The sequence below is a fragment of the Phyllostomus discolor genome, chromosome 2 (assembly GCF_004126475.2).
Source record: "Phyllostomus discolor isolate MPI-MPIP mPhyDis1 chromosome 2, mPhyDis1.pri.v3, whole genome shotgun sequence".
NCBI lineage: Eukaryota > Metazoa > Chordata > Mammalia > Chiroptera > Phyllostomidae > Phyllostomus > Phyllostomus discolor.
The window spans coordinates 68,466,798-68,490,363 of record NC_040904.2 but is presented as its reverse complement, the minus strand read 5'-3'; the positions used below and the strand labels follow the sequence as shown (position 1 = coordinate 68,490,363).

The following is a 23,566-nucleotide window of genomic DNA, read 5'->3' as shown; positions in this document are numbered from 1 at the left end:
CAACCCAATTCCTGTCAAGATGGCTGGGGTGGGGGGAGGGTAGGTAGGGGGAAAAGACAGACAGCTGTACTTGAACAACAATAAAATAAAAAGAAAAATATTTTATGAAAAAAAAAAGATTCAAATGATGTATTTCACAGAACTGGATCAAATATTTCAAAAATTGGTATGGAACCACAAAAGGCCCCACATAATAATAGCAATCCTGAGAAAGAAGAACGAAGTTGGAGGAATCACGCTACCTTGTATCAAACTATACTTTAAGGCCATAGTAATTAAAACAGCATTCTACAGACACATAGATTAGTGGAACAGAATAGATGAGTGGCACAGAATAGAGAACCCAGAAATAAATCCACACCTTTATAATCAATACTGACAGCAGAAAGCATATACAATGGCTAAACGTACTCTATTCAATAAATCGTGTTGGAAAAACTGGCTAGATACTTGGAGAAAAATGAAACTGGACCACTTTCTTATACCACACACAAGAATAAATTCAAAATGGATCAAAGACTAAAATGTTAGACCCTAAACCATAAAAAATGTAGAAGAAAACACACACAGCAAAAGGTCGGACATTGCTGATAGCAATATTTATTGGATATATCTCCCCAGGAAGGGAAACGAGAAAAAAAATAAACAAATGGGACTACATGAAACTAACTTTATTGCACAGCAAAATGATAAAAAAAAATGAGAGAATGGAAGAACATATTCACCAATACATCTGATAAGGGGTTAATGTCCAAAATTTATAAAGAACTTAATAAAACAACACCCCCCCCAAAAAAAACCCCCACAAACAACCCAATTAAAAAATGGCAAAATGCCCAAATAGACACTTCTCCAAAGTGGACATACAGATATGGATCATATCTTTATGTGACCAAATAGACACTTCTCCAAAGTGGAAAACTGACATATGGGAAGATGCTCAAGGTCACTCATCAACAGAGAAATGCAAATTAAAATGACAATGAGGTATCATCTCGCACCTATCAGAATGGCCATCATAAACAAATCAATAAACAAGTGCTGGCGGGGATTGGAGAAAGGGGAACATTTTTGCACTGTGGGGGGAATGCAGACTGGTGCAGCCTCTGTGGAAAGCAGTAGGGAGATACCTCAAGAAATTAAAATGTCTCTGACTTTTGACCCATGATCCCACTCTGGGAATATATCTGAAGGAACCCAAAACACTAATTCAAGAGAATACATGCACCCTTATGTTCATTGCAGCATTATTTACAATTACCAATATATGGAAGCAGCTCAAGTGTCCATTAATAGATGAGTGGATAAAACAAATATGGGACATTTGCATAATGGAATACTACCCAGCTATAAAAAGGAGAAAATTTTACCCTTTGGGACAGCATAGATAGACTTTGAGGACATTTTGTAAAGTTCATTAAGCCAATCAGAAAGAGAAATACCATATGATTTCACTCATATGTGGAATCTAACGCACAAATGGAACTATCATGGAAAATGGGGACAGACTGGTAGATGGAGAGCAGGATGACTGCTTAGAGGGTGTGGGAGGTATGGGACAGAGGAAATGTCCCCGAGATTGGGACAGAGACTCATGGACAGGACAACAGAGGGGTGATTGCTGGGAGGAGAGGGGAGTATAATAGGGCTGAACGGTAATGGGAAAAATACAATAAAGATTAAATTTAAAAATTATATACACAATGATAACATTAAAAATTAAGAAAAATACATAAAGATCAAATAACTAAAATAAAATTGTAAGTAAGACAAAATAAAGCAGCAGTATGTATAACCATTTTTTAATCAGTATATTTTTATTGTTCAGGTATAGCTGTCTCCATTTTCCCCACACCAGTCCCTCCCACCTCAGCCATCCCCACCTCCCACCCTCAATCCTACCCACTTTGGCTTTGTCCATGTGTCCGTTATATATATTCCTTGACAACCCTTGCATTTTGCAGGGGCAAACAATGTTTTTTTTCTGTCTCAGTTTTAGACAGCAACAGGTATCCAAAGCAACTTAAATTTGTTATCTCTTTTGAATAAACTTGTCAGTCTGTGAATTTTAAATGCCTTCTTAACCTCTGTGAGTCCTAAACACTCCTCCCACTTTTTTTTGTGCATGGTTCTGCATAGTAGATTAAATAACCAGGGGCCACGTGTGCAATGTGCAGAATAGTAGACTGAGAGCTCTGAATTTTAAGTCTGGGCTTCCCCTCATCTGTTTCATTTTTTCCTTTATTTTACATATGTTTACTGTGTGTCCTCTAAGTGCCAGGTATTGGGCTAGGTTCAGGGGACACAGCAGCAATGAAACGAACATGGTGACTGTACCAAGAAGCATGGATTTATTATGTTGCAAAAGATTAATAATAAATCAATAAATTTTATGGTGTTACATGTGTAACCCTATTATATATATAATAGTTATGCAGATAGTAAAGAAGAAAAAATAAATAATGAGATATAAAAAGATGACAGTGTTACGTAAGTAGTAAGCAAACACAAATGAGGATGATGTGGTTGGTAGAGTAACAGTATCCAGAGAAGTTTTCCCATGCGTCATATTTGAGTGAAGTTTGCTTGACAATTTGCACTGGGGGTCAGAGAACTCCAGGCAGAAATGTAAAGTCCCTATGGCTGAAAGAAGCTTGATTGTGCTTGAAGAGGAAAAGGCCTCTATTCCTATTGCTCAATGGAGACGAGAAAGTCATAATGTTAAACTGATGGCAGATCATATCATACTTTGTAGACTGTAGACTGGATTTTGTTATGAGTGGGGTGGGGCTTTATTTAACAAGGCACATCTTTCTGACTGTTCAGGATTTTGTGGCGAGTGTAGATAATTATTTTCATCCTGGCTGCCCACTGTACATTGTCAAAGTGCTTGGGCATTGTCAGTTTATATGTATGGAATTCCAGGTGACTGGTTTTCACAATTCATCCTGTGTCATTGTATATGAGAAAGAATCCTAAAATGTATCATAAAACTTTCAAATAATTGTGTATCTTTTTAAAAAAAGTTTATTTGGTAAACATAGGCTAAATTCTCCTCACACTTTTCATCAGATATCCTGATATTCTGAGGAATGTAAGTTTGTATTTCCCAGGCCTGTATCCATTGCAAATGGAACATTCTTTTTAGTCTATTACTTAATCCTTCACAAACATACCAATTTGCCTTTGACTTTAGAATGTTTGCATTTACTTTATTCTTAAATAGCCCTTTAAATAGCTGTGAGGGGCAGATATGCATAGTAGTCCTCTGCTTTGATTCTGCAGTGAGAGACCTGATTTCAAATTCAGACTTCAACAGTGGTCAGCTGTGTGTCCATGGGAAAGTTACATTACCAGTACTTGTAAATCGTGAATTTTAATTGCAAGAGTCAGCAAACTATGGCCAAATTTATCCAAATCTGCTACCTGTTTTGTTAAAGTTTTATTGAAATGTAGCCACGCCCATTTTCTTACTTATTCCCTGTGACTTCTTTTACCCAATAAGACCAGTGTTGAGTCTTTGTGACATAAACTGAGAGTATTATGTGGCCCACAAGGCCTAAAATGTTTATATCTTACTTAAAAAAAAAAAGTTTGCCGAAACCTGGTATAGTGTATATTCCTGAGGGCTGTGGGGAATTCCGTAAAATGATTCATACAAAGCACTTTGTATAAGATCTAGTATTTAATAAGTATTCAGTATATATTTACAATTATTAGAGTTTTTTAAAATTTGTTCTGTTTACTTCCAAATCATCAGATGCCATAGATTCTCATGAAGAGGTATCATTGGTTTATGTGAATCTTTTGAGAGAAAGTACCCAAGCTTGAGAAGTCTGTTTATTTGTAGTCATACTTTGGTGACATACTTTATTTCTACATTAATAACACTCCCGGATGTTGGAAGTTCTATTTTGCCTACTAATCTGTCCCTGATATGGATATTATAAATTATATATGTAAAAGTTCTTGGCTATATTACAGCAACATGGGTAGATTGTTAAATTAATCATTGCAAAACCTTTTGAAAATCTAGGCAGCAATGTGCAAATGCAAAATTTATAACTGAAGCAAACAAAAAGAAGCTGATGATTCCTTAAGGATACTGCTGTTTTTTGTGGTTTCTTTCTTTTGTTGTCATCACCAGAGACTTATATAACATTTGGGGGAATTTTTAATATTTAAACATAAGCATTTTTATTCCAATGTAAGCTATATATACAGGCTGATTTGAACTTACTCTAACTAGAGGCCAGACATATAACTTTTTTCCTCCGTTAGGGTATATGTTTGCTTGAATGCCCACATGTGTTATAACTTCTAATAAGCAGTTCCATATATTTATAAGGAAATATGTGTAGTGAAGAGTTTAATGATTTTATTTTTCATAGTGGTAATCATGTTATAAAAGATCCCTTTTTAAACAGGGATTATAAACTGTGGGAGAAAAGGAAGAAGATAATCTTTTATTTGAGTGTTCCAACTAAATAATTTCTTACTTAGTTTTCTTTATGAAAAAAAATCTTCCTAAAATCCTGTATCATACTTTATTTACAGAGCTACTTCTGTAGGTATCCAAAATATCATAATTATTAAGTCGCACTTATTCCAATAAAGTAAAAAGTTGTGTTGTTTTTAATTTCTATTTCCTATTTCAGTAACTGTTAAAATGAAATTGCTTAAGTAACATATGTAATTAGTTTAATTTGTTTTTCTAAAACTACTTCACAGTTAATGTTGGAATTAAACATAAATTTTATTATTATTTGAGGTTTTTAGCTTTTTCTGTACCTTATTAATCCAGTTCAAGTGAATTTGTTTAAAATTAATTTTAAAAAGGTGTGGGGCATGATTCCTACCACATTGACATCTATGGTTAAGTTTGGAAGACTGTACTTATTTGCATAAACCAGTTTTTCTTCTGTTTCCTTTCACATAGAACTAATATAAAGAATTGCCAGAAAGACTGTGAAGTATTTGCTGGCCTTTGAATAGCGGGTGGAGTTTGGATAGGAGAGGAATGGCAATTCTTATATTTGATTCTATCACAGGATCAGGTTGATGGTTTTGGTTTGATTTTGGAGCATGATTTCTCCAGGTTATCTGGAATTCTAGTTGGCCTAAAACACAGTATAAACCTTAGGCCTGGATTCTGTCTGTGTATAGTGAAATGATTCAAATTATGGAGTCTGTGTCCTGAAACTCAGAAAAAAATTATCTTGAATTAATCTTTCACTTTAATAAAAGGTTTATGAAATTACATGAAATAAGAACAGTAATCTAATATACTCTTTTAAAAAATAATCGTACTGGGTAAGGTACAGAAAGATTATGTGTTTATACTGAATTTTGAAAAATTGGCTAGAATAGTTTTTGACATCCTTGTCAGATGTGCATTGGCAACTTTTCTGAACTCATATAAAGTGATTTCTTTCCCATAAATAGGAGTGGGCAGTAAAGTGCCCCATCGATCCTGTAGACCTCAGCCTTCAATGCTACTTTCTGAAAAGCCTAGACTAGATTTAGCAGGTCCTCTCTCAATACAGTGTCATACTACCATATTTTTCTTTGTATTATTAATTACTATAGTAATTAAACATGCTTGTGTTATTATTTTAAGGTGGCTGTATCTCCCATTAGACAATGAACTGAGCGAAAATGGATATTGTGTATTTCTTACTCGTCACTATATCCCAGCACCTAGCATTATGCTTGGCATGAAGCAGGCATTCAATATATGTTCAGTACGCCAATACATAAATATCACACTGCTCCAGAAAAAATAAATACAGAGTTTTTTAAAGGCTTATTTTGTTTTGATGTTAGCCACAACATGCTTGTCTTTGTGAAGTTTTATTTTTAATATAAAAAATTGGGACAACTGTATTAGAATAAAAATTAAAATGATTAAAAATAAAATCTACGAGGAAAGTAAAAAATATATATTTCAGAACATGTTAGTCTATTTCAATTTATATTTAATTTATGTTTACAAATATATTTCAAATCTATTTATTGACTAATAGGAGCCAATAGGAGCTCCTCTTAATTTATCCTGTACTGTATTAAATACTATTAACCACATTATACACATCATCCCATTTAATTACCTTTTAGGAGAGTGGTGAAACTGTCTTCCATTTTACAGTGAACATAACTCAGGCTTAGAGAAGTTGAATCCCTTCATTAAATGCATACAACTAAGATAACCACATATTAGAGCTATGGATATGTGGGGGTTAATGTGGTTTTATTTTTATTTTTTGTTCTCACATGAGGGTATGTTTTTTTTTCATTTTTGAGAGAGAAAGAGAGAGAGGGAAAGGGGGATGTGGGAGAGTAACATTAATCGGTCGCTTCCCCTGAGCACCCTGTTCAGGGATGGAACCCACAATCTAGGTATGTGCTCTGACTAGGAATTGAACCAGCAAACTTCTAGTGTACAGGACAGTGCTCCAACCAACTAAGCCACCTGACCGGGGTTGAATGTGGTTTTAAAATACTGGTATACTAAGAAAATTGCAAAAAAGGCACAAACACAAGGATTAATTTATAAATAGTCATGCTGAATGTGGTGGTATGCAGTTATACTTAAGAATTGAGATTTCAGATTCAAAAGGATGAACCCCAACTGTATCTATTACCAGTTATGAAATTTTACTTAGCATTTTATGTAGCTTTTCTAAATCTCAGTCTCCCAAATCATAAAACACACTGGCTATCATAGCCTTGTTAACTGAGACTATGTAACATGTAGAGCCTGGTGGCCAATAAGAACTCATTGAATTTGAATTGCTTTTTCTTTTATATATAATATCACATTTCTTCCTCCTATTCTACCCCAGTTAGCCCACTACAAGCTAGCTCCCTTTGTGGGAATGTGCACAAATATACACTTGAGAGCTGTATATTATTTAGCAAATTTAGTGATGGTTGAAATTTAAATATGATTAATAGCAGCCTCTATATTAATTCCCTCAATACCCCACTCCAGAACACACACATATGAGCACATGCTTGCTCTCCCTTCCCCACAAACACACCACTTCACAAGGAACTAGGTGTCTGTCTCATTTTCAGCCTGCCCTCCCTCTATCCCTACGTGAATGGTTTTCCCCAGTTCATCTCTTCTCTGCAGTGATTATCCATTTTGGGTCTCAAGAGTACATTGTTGCCTGTTAAAAAACAACTCACTCAGTGTTCTAAACCAATATGTTCCTTGAATGTTGCCCTGAAATATTCATTATTTGGGGGTGATAATCAAGGGACATCCTCCTGTAGTCAGTATAGTTTATAAAGTTATAATTATTTTGGACTGGAAAATAAAATTCTCAGATGCTTTATGCTTGTATGTTTGCAAGAACTTTCTTCTTCACCTGTATTTTCCTCATTTGCTTTTAATACTCTGTAGGTATATTCATTGATAAGTTGCCTCAAGTCATCTTTTGAAATGAAGCTAGTTAAATATAAGTAAATAAATATCACCTTCCTAATTATAAATTTTGATAAGATAATGGGGAGCTATCAAGTTCAAGAACGTGTCTTCCAAAATTGAAATATTATAATAGTTTACGTAAATATCATAGTTAATCTGTTATGAATAAATTCATTAGGAGTGAAAAAATGGAAAAGGAAAAGTAGATGAATAGGTAATGTTTCTAAACTTTTACCATTGAAACAAGCTTTAAAAGCTGATTACCAATTATGGTTTAATATTTTTAATTATATTTATCTTTTTATATTCAAGTCACTGTCAGTGTTTTGATCTGCGGCAATAATTAGCTTCATTTTGTAGGTAAGCTAGAGTTTTCAGTGTTGTTTGAAAAACGGGAGTGTGTGTTTATCTATATACCTGTGTCTATATGTATTTTTTTTTGTAATTGGATAACCTATAGTGATTTATTCTGGAGAAGAACAATGCCTTATTCAGATGATATACATAATAATTTCACATAATATCTCACCTGTGTTTTATTACAGGAGATGACCTAGCTTGAGTTTTTGCTTATTGGTACTTGGGCTGTGCAGGTTTTTGAGCTATCTACTTTGAAAAAGATACATCGTTTATAAGCATTAATGCTTTGAAAAATCACCTTTGATAACAATCTTTGTGAGATAGCAGAGAAATATAAACCTATTTTTAAAAAAATACATGAAAAATTTTTAAATTTCTTAATCACTCAGGTAATCATTATCAGATTAACCAGGTTATTCATTGCTTTAGATTTGTCTTTTATACTAGATTGAAAACTCATTTTTCATATTGGTCTCGTTCTGCTTGCATACACATGCACACACATGCACAGGTACAAGCACATTCTCCTCCAACTTTGCTGTTTTCATATCTACTTCAGCAGGTAACCAAGCTTGTCAAGAATAGAGATTAAATTACAGAAAAAAGAGACTTGAAAATTTCTCAAGTTGAGTACAGTAAATCCTTACTTTATGTCATTCAGAAGTTCTTGGAAACTGCAACTTGAAATAAAGTAGCATATAAATAAACCAACTTTACCACAGGTTAATTGATATAAACAAGAGCTAAGTTTCTACAGCATATTTCTGGGCACAAAAACATGACCAAACTTCTACATAAAGACCCAAAACACTTCTAATATTAAATATTAAAGTGAATCTGAGTCATTTACATATTTAGGAAAGATTAATAAAAACAAGTAAAATATATTTTTCAATGCACTTAGTTCAAGGCCATGGGTGGCAGTAGGCTATCCCTGCACAGGCTGCAAGATGGGAACCTGCCCTGGAGGACTCCCACCTGCCACAGGGACTCTCACACTCACACTCACTCAGATAGGACAAAGCAGACCTGCTGATTCACGTTCTCAGAATGGGATGTGTGAGGAAATGAGAATTCCCAGAAAAAACCCAAGCAGACATGGGGTAACATGCAAACTCCACTCAGACAGTGACCCTGGACAGAAATCGATTTTTTTCTTCATTAATGTTGTAAAGAAATGACTCAGAAGGAAACAATATTACTTGAGGACCTGTAGTATTTTTTAAGTAAAAGTATAATTGGAAGCATTTAGCATGTAAACAAACAGACCAACTGACCCAAGGGAGTTAAGGGCGAAAGATGGGGAAGGGTCTAAGCAACAAATAGGTACAAATGACCCACAGACATAGACAACAGGGTGATAATTGACTGTGGGAGCGGGGGTGGGTGGGGCAGGGGAGAGCAATGGGGGAAATTGGGACAACTGTGATAGAGCAACAATAAAAAAGGGAAAAAAAAGAAAAAAAGATACAATATTCTATCCTTTCCTACTTATTTCCTAGAAGGTACCTAAAAAGACATAGATAATACAAGTAGAGGTAATTTTAATATAATATTTAATAATCTAAGGACAAATTAAACCTTAAGCAAAAGAAAATATCCCTTTTAATAATGAATATAGATAATGAGGGCTCTGAGGATATAATTAAATAAAAATTAATTTATATAAAGTAAAGTTGTGTAGGTACATGAAAAAGTAAAGTTGTGTAAAGTACATGAAGATTTAGAAAGTCATGTAACATTGAAAAGAAAACTTCAAAATAATTTTATAATAGCTACCTATGTTCTGAAATTTGTATAATTACAGATATTTAATAGTTGAATTGACAGTTTGTCTTACTAGAGTTTATGCTGCTTGCTACCTAATTTTATTTCAAATTAATTCTGGGTCTAAAATTCAAGATACATTTTATTATTGATGATACTACTATCTAGTATCAGATACACATAATCACATTTTGATTATTTTAAGTTTTTCTCTTAATCAGTTTCTATTAACAAAGTATGATATCTATTGAAAATATGAGCAACAATATAACATTTTTCTTTATTGGTTAATTTAATTAAAATTGAATGAATGAGTTCTTTTTAATTTTTAAAAATAGAATAGGTAGTTAGATATTACTTGCTTTTCAATAGTGACATTTTAGAATGTTTTCAAAAATGTTATTTTTATTGTAACTTAAAATTCTATTATTTCAAAATAGAATTTTGACATGCCATACCTCTCTCATAAAAGAAAATGTCTAAGGCTCTTTGCTCAAGGTCAATCAGTTGAAATAGGTAAAAATGCATGCTTTTTTCTTCATGGTTTTATGGTGTACCATTTAGGAGCCACTCTTAAATGACTGTTGACTAGCTAAGAGGAATATAATTTTTCTTTATATTTGTTACATTTAGCCACTGTTTAATAATGCCATTCTTTATTAGTATACAATAATAGTTGATACAGTGGACTAAGTTGCTTATTTTGAAAATCCCAGGAGTCATTAAGGACCACAAGTAAATACAACATTAAATAGATTTGAACTACAAATGATAATTTCACCTAATAAATGTTTCTGTGTCTAATTATACTTGCATGCCAAGAAAATTTGGTTGTTTTGTTTTATTATAAAGCTTATTGCCAGAAGTTGAGACAATCATCAGTTTTTGATTTTAGAGATAGTATCCTGAAAACCTTAAAACTGGAATTATCTGTGTGTGACAAAATTTCCTTAATAAATTCTCATTACTTGATTACAGGTTGAATGTTTCAGACATCTAAACTAATTAGAGTACTGATTATTTTGATTACCAGAAATGCTTAAATATATATATTATTCATCAATGTATTCAGTTTCTATATCAGACACCTGTGATTTAAACATTTTTAGTAGTTTCTGATTCACAGGAAAGTCAGCTGCATTTCATTTATCTTTCTCTGGATGTTAGGGATTTACTCTCGTTTCATAAAAACATGTGAGTAAGCTAATCAATAGATTGTAGGCAGAATAGATAATATGGTGTTAGCTTCTAACTTATTTGTTAATTAGTTTAAGACATAACACTAATAACTAAAGTAGTTATTATATTGACGTTTATGCTCGCCACTAAGGTATATATATTTTTGACATTACCTTCCAGAAGTCAACATCTGACTCCTTCAGTTGTTTGGAAAGTAGGCTGCCTGTGGACTTTAAGGATAGGCTTTAAATGCCTTCTGTGATATTTGTAATTGTTTTTCATTTTTAAATTACTTTTGACATTTAATATTATATTACTTTCAGCTGTAACGTAGTGGTTAGATGTTTATATAACTTATGTAATGATTTCTCCTTAAGTCTAGTCCTACCCTGTCCCCTTACATGCCAGCAGTTATTACAGTATTATCGACTATATTTCCTATGCTGTACTATATGTCCTTGTGACTATCTTGTAACTGCTAATTTTTACTTCTTGATCCCTTTACCTTTTGCACCCAGTCTCCGAAACGCTCTCTGATCTGGCAACCATCAACTTCTGTGAAACTGTTTCAGTTTATTCATTTATTTTGTTTTATAGATTCCTTTTAGTTTTGCTGAGAACCTAAAACTGCTCTAATAAATAAGGGCTATTAATTAAAAATTGTATTATTAGGCCCTGGCTGGCGTAGCTCAGTGGATTGAGCGTGGGCTGTAAACCAAAGCATCACAGGTTCGATTCCCAGTCAGGGCACATGCCTGGGTTGTAGGCCATGACCCCCAGCAACCGCACATTGATGTTTCTCTCTCGCTTTCTTTCTCCCTCCCTTCCCTCTCTAAAAATAAATAAAATCTTAAAAAAAACTTATAAAATGTATTATTAGAAATTTCTGTATAAAATACTTATTTTTGATCTTGTTCATTTGTATAATGCCTCTTTGTTTTTATTCCTTTTTTTTGTTGTTGTTAAACAGAATATTTTCTTAAACCTTAAGTGAATATTCAATAATAGAAACTTAAGAAATTCTACTTTCATAGTGGTTTGGATCTAACAATCTGGGACTTCCATGCTCCCTTTCATTGGATTGTTTGGGTTTCTGTTTTTTCATTTCTTTATTTTTAACTTTCAGCTTTTAAAACTTAAAGCAATTTTTATAAAGCAGTTAGTTACTAACAACAAATACTCATCTTTCCACAAAGTTTAGATTTACAATTCTGAAGCTGATTGTGATGACTGAATGTGCAGTTGTGTCAGGTTGCTGTTTAATATATGGAAGGTTTCAAAAAAACCTTAAATTTCAACTGGGTTAAGTGTTTGTGTACACTATTACTGCTTTGTCATTAAACTAAATGAGGTATTAAAGTCTTAAAACCAGAGTTATAACAAGATAGAGAACTCAAGCATAACTGTGTGCCTGGAGAAAATACTAATTGATGGTGCCCTGTTCTCAATTGTCCAAAATAGGCTTGTCTCATGTGGTGTTCTTAATTGAGTTATAACAATTCTTTGGTACATTTCCTCTTTTATGGATATAGGGCACTTTAACTTGTAAAACATTTTACTTTATTAAACATGTATATTTTAGTAATTAGGTCGTTTTTTTTCACTCCCACAAAATAATAGGCTAGTAAGTATAATACTGCTTGTTATGTGATTGATTTTGTCTTTATTTTTTCTTTTACTTTTTACTCTGAAATGTATTTCTTTGAAATTATTCAATGGGGAAATATTTTAAGCTGACAAACATGGAAGGCAATTTTTCTACTGATAGTGGAATTATATTTTCTAAAAGGAGAAACTACATATTACATATTATATATAAAAATCATTATATTACATATAAAATCCTATGGAAAATTCAGAGATAAGCAACAGGTTGGTTTTTTTTTTTTGGTATTGTTTTGTTTTTGTGTTGTGATACACACTACTGTGCAGTTATTACTTCGTGGTTGCTGAGAACACAACACTGAACAAGACAGAGTCACTGCACTTTGGACCCAACCTACACATATTTTCTCAGTTTTTTTCATATATTAATTGATTTTGTGGCTAAATAAATTTGCTAATTTTCTTTTTCGAATAAGTTTCATCAAATGAGATAAATGTTAGTAGTTCTGGTTTTTATAGGATCTATTTCTTGAACATCATTATTCTTAAGGTAGATATTTATAATTTTAATTAATAGTCTTAGTAAATAATGTATAATAATTAAGGAAATACTATATATCATTGTGCTTAACTATATATTTCTCTAAAATTTTAGCTGGGAAGTTTTAAGATTCCTTTTGTCAAACATAAGATGGTGGTTGGAAGAATATGGCTTTGATGGATTTCGTTTTGATGGTGTTACATCTATGCTTTATCATCACCACGGGATGGGTAGGTAATCCAATCAAACTCAGATATAACTAATGATTCTATGTTATTTTTTCACTGGGGGATTGCAACGAGGTTTGGGGTTCAGTTACAGAAGCTGCAATGAGTATTACTATTGGCTTGATTTTTATTATTTCCATTGTATGCATTTTTATTATTTCCACTGTATGCATTTTCCAGTCACTTCTGGTCCTTTTTTGCAAAAAGTTGTATATAAATACATTTTATAAGTAAATAAAAGAGAATGATTTTCTGTTAAATATATGTATATAATAACATGCTATTTTTAATATGTAGCTTTCTTCTAAAATGTTTTGTAAGGAAATCTTTTTTTGCAGCACTCTCAGAATGTGAACATAACAGCATTTACAGTGAAGATAAATAACAAAAATAATAAATGAGAACATTTGTGAATGTGTGGGTTCCTGCATATTAAACATTAAAGAAAATATGCATGATGTATTATATATAATATTCTTGGTTTAAATTAAATTATAAATTAATTTATAATAAAACATTGATCAGTTTTTCAATTTAAAAGTCGTATAAAGAAATAGAACCACAGAACCTAATTCTTCAGTAGATAACATGTCAAACAATTATATGTTAGCAGTCAAATATTTACCAGCATCAACCAATCCAAAAAAAAACGGACCTTAGACTGTCAATCTTGAAAAGTAGCTGCCTAGGAAAGAACCTGTATTCAAAATGTGGTGCTGTCTTTAAAACCTACAGCACAGTCTTGGAGATATTCTCTTGAAATGTTGCTTCACACAAAATTGAACCTGTAAAACATAACAGGTTTCATTAATATCTTTCAGTCTGGAGAGTAGCTTATTTAAAGGATGAAAAAGGGAAGCATGGCAAAATTCAAGAAAGGTTTTCTACCAAATTAAAATATCCACATGTGCCTGCAAAACCTCCCTCAGATGAGGGCTAGGAATTTTCCAAGGAAATATGGGATTGGGGAAATGAACTGAAATCTAGGGATATGGAATAGAGTTCTAACCCTGTGGAGGTCATGGCTGATCTGAAAGATTCAAACACAGAGAACTGTGATGTAAAGTTTTTGACCTAATGGGCAAAAACAATAAAGAAAAACAATCTGAGTTACTTGGTTTCCCCCCTTTGAATGATGAGAAAAAATCTGAAACTGTACTGCAAAAGAACACATACCTGAAAAAAATAAGATTAAACAATTAACATTAAGACACAGGGTGTTTAAGTTCATAAAATTCAGTCTTAAGGAGAAATTCATTAGGTGATAACTAGGAAGAAAAATGAGTTTACCTGCATGGATGAAAAAAATGGCTGGGTTCTACTACTCTGTTGCCAATACCAATGCCTATAAAATTCTTAGGAAAACAAAGCGAGACAGGAATTTGATAGTTGAAGTGCCATCGAGGTATAGATTTGAAAAACCTTAAAAAAATAAAACTTCTGTAATTACACTTGAAAATACCCTTCAGTGATGGAATCCTGTAAAAAAGAATGATTCAGAATAAAGAACTTACAGTGTTGCAGGTTCGATTCCCAGTCAGAGTACATGCCTGGGTTGCAGGCCATGACCCCCAGCAACCCCACATTGATGTTTCTCTCTCTCTATCCCCCTCCCTTCTCTCTCTAAAAATAGATAAATAAAATCTTTAAAAATTTTTTTTTAAAAAGAACTTGAAGTTATAGAGAAGCAGGGCGGAACATGTAGGCATTGAGTACTAATTTGACTTAATTAAAATAAGTGTAAACAACTGAAGTAATAGAAAATAAATTGTATACCTCAATAACTATATATATATATATATATATATATATATATATATATATATATAAACATATAAGCGACCAAAATTAGGAGTTGAGAAGGTAGTTGAGAAGAGGAGAAGGTAGAAAGATGTTAGAGAATGTTAAAATGTTTTTGTAATCATAGGCAATCCATACTGCATAAATCGAAGCACATATTTAAAATAATATAAACATGCCTCAATTTTATGATAGTTTTCATATTGGCTTTTCTTTACTTAAAAAGTATCCAATAGAAACTAGCTAAATTAACATTTTAGATAACACAAAATGTATCTAAAATTTGAAATTTGGAATTCCTTTCACTGTCATTTCAATTTATTTTTCTGGTATACAATTAAAATTAAATTAAAATTGTAAATCAAAGTGTGTTTATTTGCTTTTTTAAAATAAAAATTGAATTGCAGGATTGTTGATATGAATACTTTTCTAACTTAGATCATATATTTCTGATGTTATCAGAAATTTGATAAACCATATATTTCTGATGGTAACATCAGAAATATATGGTTTTGAGGCTTATTACACTTTGCTATAATAAATCTGATATCAACATACTAATTGGTAGTGAAATTTGTGTAGAGTTAAGACTCACATGTTAACAATGCATTTACATTGATTTTATGTTCTCTAGGTCAAGGTTTTTCAGGTGATTATCATGAGTATTTTGGACTGCACGTAGATGAAGATGCCTTGATTTATCTCATGTTGGCAAATCATTTGGTTCATACATTGTATCCGGATGCTATAACAGTTGCTGAGGTAAAGCCATAATGATCTCTAGCCTCTAACCCCCTTTAATATAGAACATTTTGTCAGCCTGAAATATTTGAATAATTAATCTCATGTTGTCAATAATTGCATAACTGAAATTGTACCCTGACTACAGTGCAGCTACAGTGTATGGGTGACACATTATTTAGAATTCACTGTTTGCCTTCTAGGAGATAGTGTACACTAATTACTTATCGTCATTCCATTGTTAAAGGGAAAAATTCCAGTGTTTAGAAAGTAAAATTTCCTAATCAGCGGGCAGTTCCTTCTGCCATGAGACCTTCAGCAAAGAAAAGAATTGAATTGAAAAGAAGTTCTTGTGCTTCTATTTATTTATTAATTTTTTTTCTGGTTTAATCATTAGAGATGGCATGGATCACTGCCTGGGAGCTCCTCTGAAGCCTCTCTTGTTCTTATGCAATTACCTTTCTTGTTTACGTTACTGCTCTCCGATTGCCAAATGTTCACTGGTTATTCATGATCACTGAATGTTCATGATTAACTGTCCCAAAGCTGCACTGTAATGATATAATTCGGTATATGCATAATTGACAATTCCCCTCTTGGTGATAAATGTGATAAATTAAGAAGTTTGTTAAATGCTTATGCTAATTTAGATTTAGCACTAAACTCCCTCTGGTTTTCTGAGTCTTCTGACTAGAAATTATTATTGAAATTGAATTCAGTATGTTAAAACTCTTCTATACAAAGTGTAGTGGTCGTCATATAAAAATAATAAGACCATTGTTGAAAGATTCAGAGTTAAGGTGTATTTTCACATTGTTGGCCTTTAGTTCATTTGAATGAAATGTAGTAGTTAATGACTGTCTCCTTTTTGTAGTATTTATTATTGATATAGTTTTTTTCTCACTCATTATTTCTCAAAACCAAAGATCCCCAAATAGTCGGTATGATTTTCTGCATAGAAAAGTTACTCTATTTAGTCCTTTTCCATATAAATATCTTCTAAGGGTAAAGATATGGATCCTAAATCCCTGGAATATATTCTTATATAGAATTTTTGAAAACCCAACCATCGTAATACCATTTTGGTACCCAGTATTAATTCCACACTTTTTATCTACCTACTTTCGACCATAGGTTATAAGTCTTGCTAATACTTTGTGCTAACTATCTTTCAACATCAATCACAGTGTATTTTAAACTTTTATTTTGTCTTTTATATATTTTAGCTTTATCTTTCAAACATCAAAAATTTAATTATTTTGTTAATTATATTTATGGAAATTCAAAGCAGAGATATTTTATATGACAAATTACTATAAATAATTAATGAGTCAAATCAAATGTTCATACTAAAAAAAAGCCATTACTTAATACATGAAACTTAAAATTGTTACATTGATCTCTTCATTCATTTCAAGTAAAACAGTTCCATCATCTAGGGAGCCCTTGTCTGATTATCACTGTTTCTACCAATGAAACTTTGAGACTTAGCCTACTTTATATTACTTGGTTTCAGATTTTTTTTTTAAGCAAGATGTGTCTTCAATTTATTTTACTTAAATTGAAAACTACTTCAATTTCAATACATCACTTTTCTGTCTAGTGGGAGCCTCTTCAAAATGTGGAATTGATTCTCATGAACTTTTTTTGAAGAAAGGAATGTGGTCTAACAAATACATAATGTAGTTTTATATAAAGTCCTATAGTAGATATTTGAATCTGTGTATAATGACATTTATTAATATTGAAAGCTTTTTTTCTGAACTATATCTACCACTCCACATGGTTATATTTGCTATATTAATTTATTAATTTAAAATATTTTTAATTCTAAGTGCCTTTTAGATATTAAAGAATGAAAACTGTTTTAAGTTCTTTTGAAAAATCTATGATTAATTCAGTATTCTATTTTCATAGGTATTAACCTTGTATATTTAAAATATATTTATTTTAATGATATTTATGTTTACCTTCTTTTTTCTTCTGATATTTTTAAAGGATAGTCATTAACTCTCCACTTTCAAAAGAGAGCTACAAATATCTTATATGCATTAAGGGGGAAGATTTTTAGGATTCAGATTTAGGAGTCGAGACAAATCAGTGTCCAAATATTGTTTTAGCAGACTCTATTTCCTATCAAATTATTTCTTAAAGCTAAGGTAAATATAGAATTTATCTTAATGTTTTCTTGAGAAAATTATTTTGATCTCTTGATCTTCAATACCATCCCATTACCAGTCTTATGAAAACTCCCTATCTTGTGGAAACTCTTCTCAGGAGGCCTTGTATCTCTCATTCCAGGGCCTAAAATGTGTGTCTGATATTTAATACATAGTCAACTAATGCTTATAAAGAGTCAAACTAGATAACTACCATATCTGTGAATATGTAGCATATTTTGATAAATATAACTTCTTTTAAAATGACTTCTTTTCTGTTAACCTTCTTCTTTTATTTATTTCCCAATCTTCTTTTTTCCACTGTTATATATTATGAAGTACTATGTAGAAATAAGATATAATTGACACATGTTTTGTTTCTTAGTGAATATATTGCACCATATATTATATTTACCTATACCTCTCATTCACAAAAGAAAGCCAATTAATAAATGATTTGGGGAGACCAGAGAGGTCATACATTTTTTTGTCCCAATTTTTCTGTGGGGATAGTTTGGGGATTGCATTGTGGAAGAGGAAGCATTTATTTTTCAGCAAGCTCATAGTATGGTATTCTTTTATAGGAAGAGTTTGGACAAGGACATAAATAGAAAAGCTTATGACATTCACAGGGAAAAGTAAATATTTCAAAGTGGATGAAGTATTGAGTATTTGAAATAAAATAGTACAAAATAATGATAGAAAGATGTAGGTCTCTCCACTGCACTTTCTGTGTACTTAAGAAAACAATGATCATAATTGTATCATATTGTCACTTCATGGTAATGTGTGTATGTGTATTTAGGTTGTAGTTTATGAATCCCTGAAGGTCAGAGAGTATACCTTATATATCTTTAAATTCTGGAAGCACATTCATTCATTCACTTGGCAGAGTCCTGGCTCTAACATTGAAAAGCATATATCGTTAGAAATCCCTTCACCTCAATAAGCCTCAATTTCTGTATCTTCTGAATGAAGAGGATCTACTAGATAACCTCAAAGGCCCTTACACTGAAAGCCATTTTCTTGCTTCACTCTTAATGTACCAACTCTACTTTCCATTTCATCAGAAGTAAGCTAAGTGAGCTAAGTGCTCACAAAATACACTCCATGCCTGATAACGAGTATAACAGATACACACTACATGTAGTTTTGTGTTTCATGAAAGCAGCAACTAATAAAAAGTGTTCAAAATAGTTCAGAAATCAGTCTGAGAAACCATGTTTTAGCAGTAATAGTTGTACTAGTCTGTTTTCTGTGTGTGTGATAACAAAGAAGAGAAAAATATGGCCACACAAGATTAGAGTTGTCCTGCAGTGTAGAGCATGACTCGAAAGTTTATTGGGAAATGAGATACGCCATCAGAGTTTTTCTACTTTTACAAGTATACCACCAAAACTCTACAAAAATTAATGCTTACATCCTTAAATATTGTTTTCATTTATTGGCCTTACCTTTACTGTCAGAGGGCATTTAGTAAAAATCTGAGCAGTATGAACTGATGTTGCTGATGTCCTTTGTTTTAGGATGTATCAGGAATGCCAGCTCTGTGTTCTCCAATTTCCCAGGGAGGGTGTGGCTTTGATTATCGATTAGCCATGGCAATTCCAGATAAATGGATCCAGGTGAGAGTCCTGTAAATATTTTTTGCGTCTGTGGATAGTATGTATTATGTTGGCTTACTTATTTTTTAATATTTATTTCTTAGTTGTGATTATTAGTTACAGATATTACACATGAAGTACTAAATTCTCCCATAATTGTGTTAATTCTTGTGCTTCTCAAACTTCTGAAAGTTTTAATATAAAGTATTCATATTTGCACTATCTAGGCAAGTGGAGAAATATTCCTAATGTAAGGTTAGCTGTGGAATTATCAATGCAATTTTACAAAACTTCAGTGCTCTATATTTAAAACATGTTAAACTTTATCAAAGTATCTATTTCTGCTTGCAAATTATCAATTAATGTAGAAGTTAGTCCTTAATTTCTAGTACTTGCTTCATAGTATGGTCTTTTCTCAGCATAGTTGGATTCACTCAGTTCTTCATTCAGCATTTAGAAGTCCTTAGCATGTGTTAGTAACTAGAAATGAATAATTATACATAACATTTTACACATCATTTCTAATACAATTGTATTAAACTTAATGATAGTTAAAGCAGTTGAGATTGCATCTTGTTTTATTTAATGTGTGCTTACAATACTAAATGTGTTACATACATTCAGATAGGATATAGAACATTTTTTAGTGGCCAATTCCATAATCATAGGCTGAATATGTATAAGGAGTCATATGTATCAAATAGTCATAGTTTTCTGACAAGCTCTTTTGTACAGACATGAACTGGTGCCATGAGATCACAATGTTAGAATTGCTTGACTTCACATAGAAACACCACAGAACCTATTCTGAAGGAAGTGGTAATTGCAATCATCTCTTAACGTCTTTCCTGTGGCTCAAGGCAATTTGTGCAATGCACAGCTGTGGCATTAAAACTCTATCAACACAATTTCTGCTTCTCCATTTATAAAGACTTTACAAACATTGTCAATTCAAGAAGCCAATGACAATCTTAGAAATAAAACAAACAAATGAGCTGAGCACCTTGCTTTGATACCTGAGAAAGTTGCTTTATATTTGTTATTTTAAAAAAATATGCTGAGTAAAATAAGCCAGGCAGTGAGGGACAAATACCATATGATCTCACCTTTAAGTGGAACCTCATCAACAAAACCAACAAACAAGAAAAATATACCTAGAGACATTGAAATTAAGAACAACCTGACAGTAACCATAGGGGAGGTGGGAGGGGATAATGGGGGGAAGGGTTTTCAGAAACAACTCTGAAGGACACATGGACAAAACCAAGGGAAGGTGGAAGCAAGGGAGGGAGGTGGGGATAGTTGGAATTGAGGGGAATATCGTGGGGGTAAATGCAGACAACTGTACTTGAATGACAATAAAAAAAAAACGGGTATTGTCTTCAAGTTTCTCACCTTGGTTTAAGGTTCTTTATCCACTCATCATGTTACAATTTCTAATCTTTACACAGGCTTTTTCCACAGCAAATGCCAAATCTTACTTTGTTAACCTCCCACTAAAAATCCTTCCCCATTCTCCAGTCTTTGTGCAGATTCAAGAATATTTCAAGGTGTATATCAACCTTGAATTTGTTCCCAATCACTCATAATGCACAATGGGATTATTTTCCTTTTATGAATGATGGCAATTTTTTAATTTTCAATTTACTAAACCTTTAAATACTTTATATACTGATGGCACTGTGCTAGGCAGCACATCATACAAGTGGAACAATGTATTGTCCTGTGTTTAGGATGTGGCTGTGCTATCTGCTTAAATTGTACATACTCTGAGACAGATGTCCTCTTCTGTTTCATGAAATTATTTAAAAATTGTTTTGCCTCACAAAAATAAACCTCTTAGTTAATAAAACTAGAGAGAGTTCAAATAATATTTTTTACAACTCAGTATATTCTCTGACTTTTACAAGTTGTGCATTTAATAAAATAATTGCATGAATGGCTACTGTCCCCTCAAATGTCAATAAGACATGCAAGAGCATTAATCCAAATGACAATCGTACCCAGAATTATGTAGCATTCGCTGTTATCTACCCATAGAGTATGAGTTAGATTAAATACTAGATTCCATTTATACTTTCGTTGTTCAAAAGCAAAATATTTACTGTGTTCTACCTCTTGATTTAAGAATCAGTAGTTTGGACTATCGTATTGATATAATCATTTATTGAACAAATATTTGCTTTATAAAATATGTGAAATATGCTACATCTCCTTTAATTTTATTTGGTAATTTTCATTATCTAATAATTGTTTTGTTTTGTTTTGTTTTGTTTGGCCTTTTCCAGCTTCTAAAAGCTACCTGTATTCCTTGACTCGTGGCCCCTTCTTTCATCTTCAAAGCCAGCAGGGTAGCATCTTAAGTCTCCTCTTATACCCATAAATCATGTCTCCTTTTTAAAAAGATCTCTGTAATTACATTGGTATCCATATTCTGGACACTAGGATGTGAACATCAATGGCTGACAATTATTCTATTATTCTGCCTGACAGTCTGTGCTCTGGTGCCCAGCAATTCAGAAAGATATTGTGAGGGATGGGTAAGCGTGTCTGAATTCTATAGGGAAAAAAAATCATCAAAGGAAGATACAAGTGAGCCTGAACCCAATTTCTGGTACCAAACCTGCATTAGTTTTCTCTTGCTGCAAAACAAATTATTACAAACTTGGCATCTTAAAACATTACTCTGTTATTATCTCATGTTTCTTCAGAGGGCATCCATCATATTCAAAGGTTCTCCCACACACACTCTCACAGGGGTGTCCAACCCATAGCCCACGAATCACATGCAGCCCATGGCTATGAACGAGGTCCAACACAAAATTGTAAATTTACTTAAGACATTATGAGATATTTTTGTGATTAGGTATCATGATGTATTTAATGTGTGGCCCAAGACAACGCTTCTTCCAAAAGTTTGGACACTCCTGGAAGGGATCACACAAAGGTGTGAAGAAGAGGGAACAGGAATCCTGAGGGCCACCCCAGAATTCTGCCCATCACAGAATGCAGTGGACACTTTCAACAGAGAAATGAGCCCATGCAGAAAGAGTGTAAAAGAAAAGAGGCTATTCTGAGTATGTAACTTTGAGGAGCACCAGCTTTTTATTGGACAGGCAGAAGAAGAGACTGCAGAATGCCTAGAGTAGTGGGCAAAAAAACAAGAGTTTCAAAGTGGTGGACTAAGAAGTAAAGCATTTTGTGGGGAGGGAAAGGGTGAGCCTTGTCAACATCTACAGCTTGTAAGTATTAGCCTGAAAGCATTCACTGACCTAAGAAACAGTCATCTGTGATCTTGGTCAGGGCATTGCAGTGAAGTGGCATTAGAGGGGCAGAAGGCAGATTGAAGGCTGTGGGGGAAAGTGAAGACAGAAATGTGTGTTTTGTTCAGATAATTATTTCATAATGATTAGTCCTTAAACTTTTATTTATGTTTTAATTTATTTATTTTTATTGTTTATGCTATTATAGTTCCTGATTTTTCTCCCTTTCCCTACCTCCACTAAGCCCCACCCTCTCCCCTTTCTATTCAATTCCCATGTTCTTGTCCATGTCCATGAGTTGTGTATAAACGTTCTTGGGTTAGTCCCTTCACTGTTTCTCATACCATCCCATCATCCTTTCTGGCAGCCGTCAGTCTGTTTCATGTATCTAAGCCTCTGTTATTATTTTGTTCATTAGTTTATTGTGTTCATTAGATTCCACATGTACATAGGATCATGTGGCACTTGCCTTTGACTGACTGGTTTCATTTGCTTAGTGTAATATTTTCTAGTTCTATCCATGCTATTGCAAAATATGAGTTTATTCTTTTTTACTGCTGTGTGGTATTCCATTGTGTAAAGATACCACAGTTCTTTATCCACTCAACTATTGATAGGCACTTATCCAAATCTTGGCTATTGTAACCAGCACTGCTATGAACATAGGGGTACATAAGTTCTTCTGAATTGGTGTTTGGGATTCCCAGCTCAGAATGTCTGGATCAAAAGACAGTTCCATTGTTAATTTTTTGAGGGGATTCTATATGCTTTCCACAGTGGCTGTACCAGTCTACATTCCTACCAACAGTACAGAAAGATTCCCTTTCTCCACATCCTTGCCAGCACTTGTTTGTTGATTTATTGATGATATCTATTCTGTCAGGT

General features: G+C 32.9%; 1 protein-coding gene across 1 annotated transcript in view; it reads left to right on the top strand.

Annotated features, from left to right (window-relative positions):
* Nucleotides 1–23,566, top strand: part of GBE1 (1,4-alpha-glucan branching enzyme 1) — a 266,291-nt gene that overhangs the window by 170,520 nt on the left and 72,205 nt on the right. Inside the window, exons 8-10 of the mRNA XM_036017948.1 lie at nucleotides 13,002–13,117; nucleotides 15,549–15,676; nucleotides 19,341–19,439. Coding sequence (XP_035873841.1) covers nucleotides 13,002–13,117; nucleotides 15,549–15,676; nucleotides 19,341–19,439 — 343 coding nt within the window. The remainder of the gene's footprint in view (nucleotides 1–13,001; nucleotides 13,118–15,548; nucleotides 15,677–19,340; nucleotides 19,440–23,566) is intronic.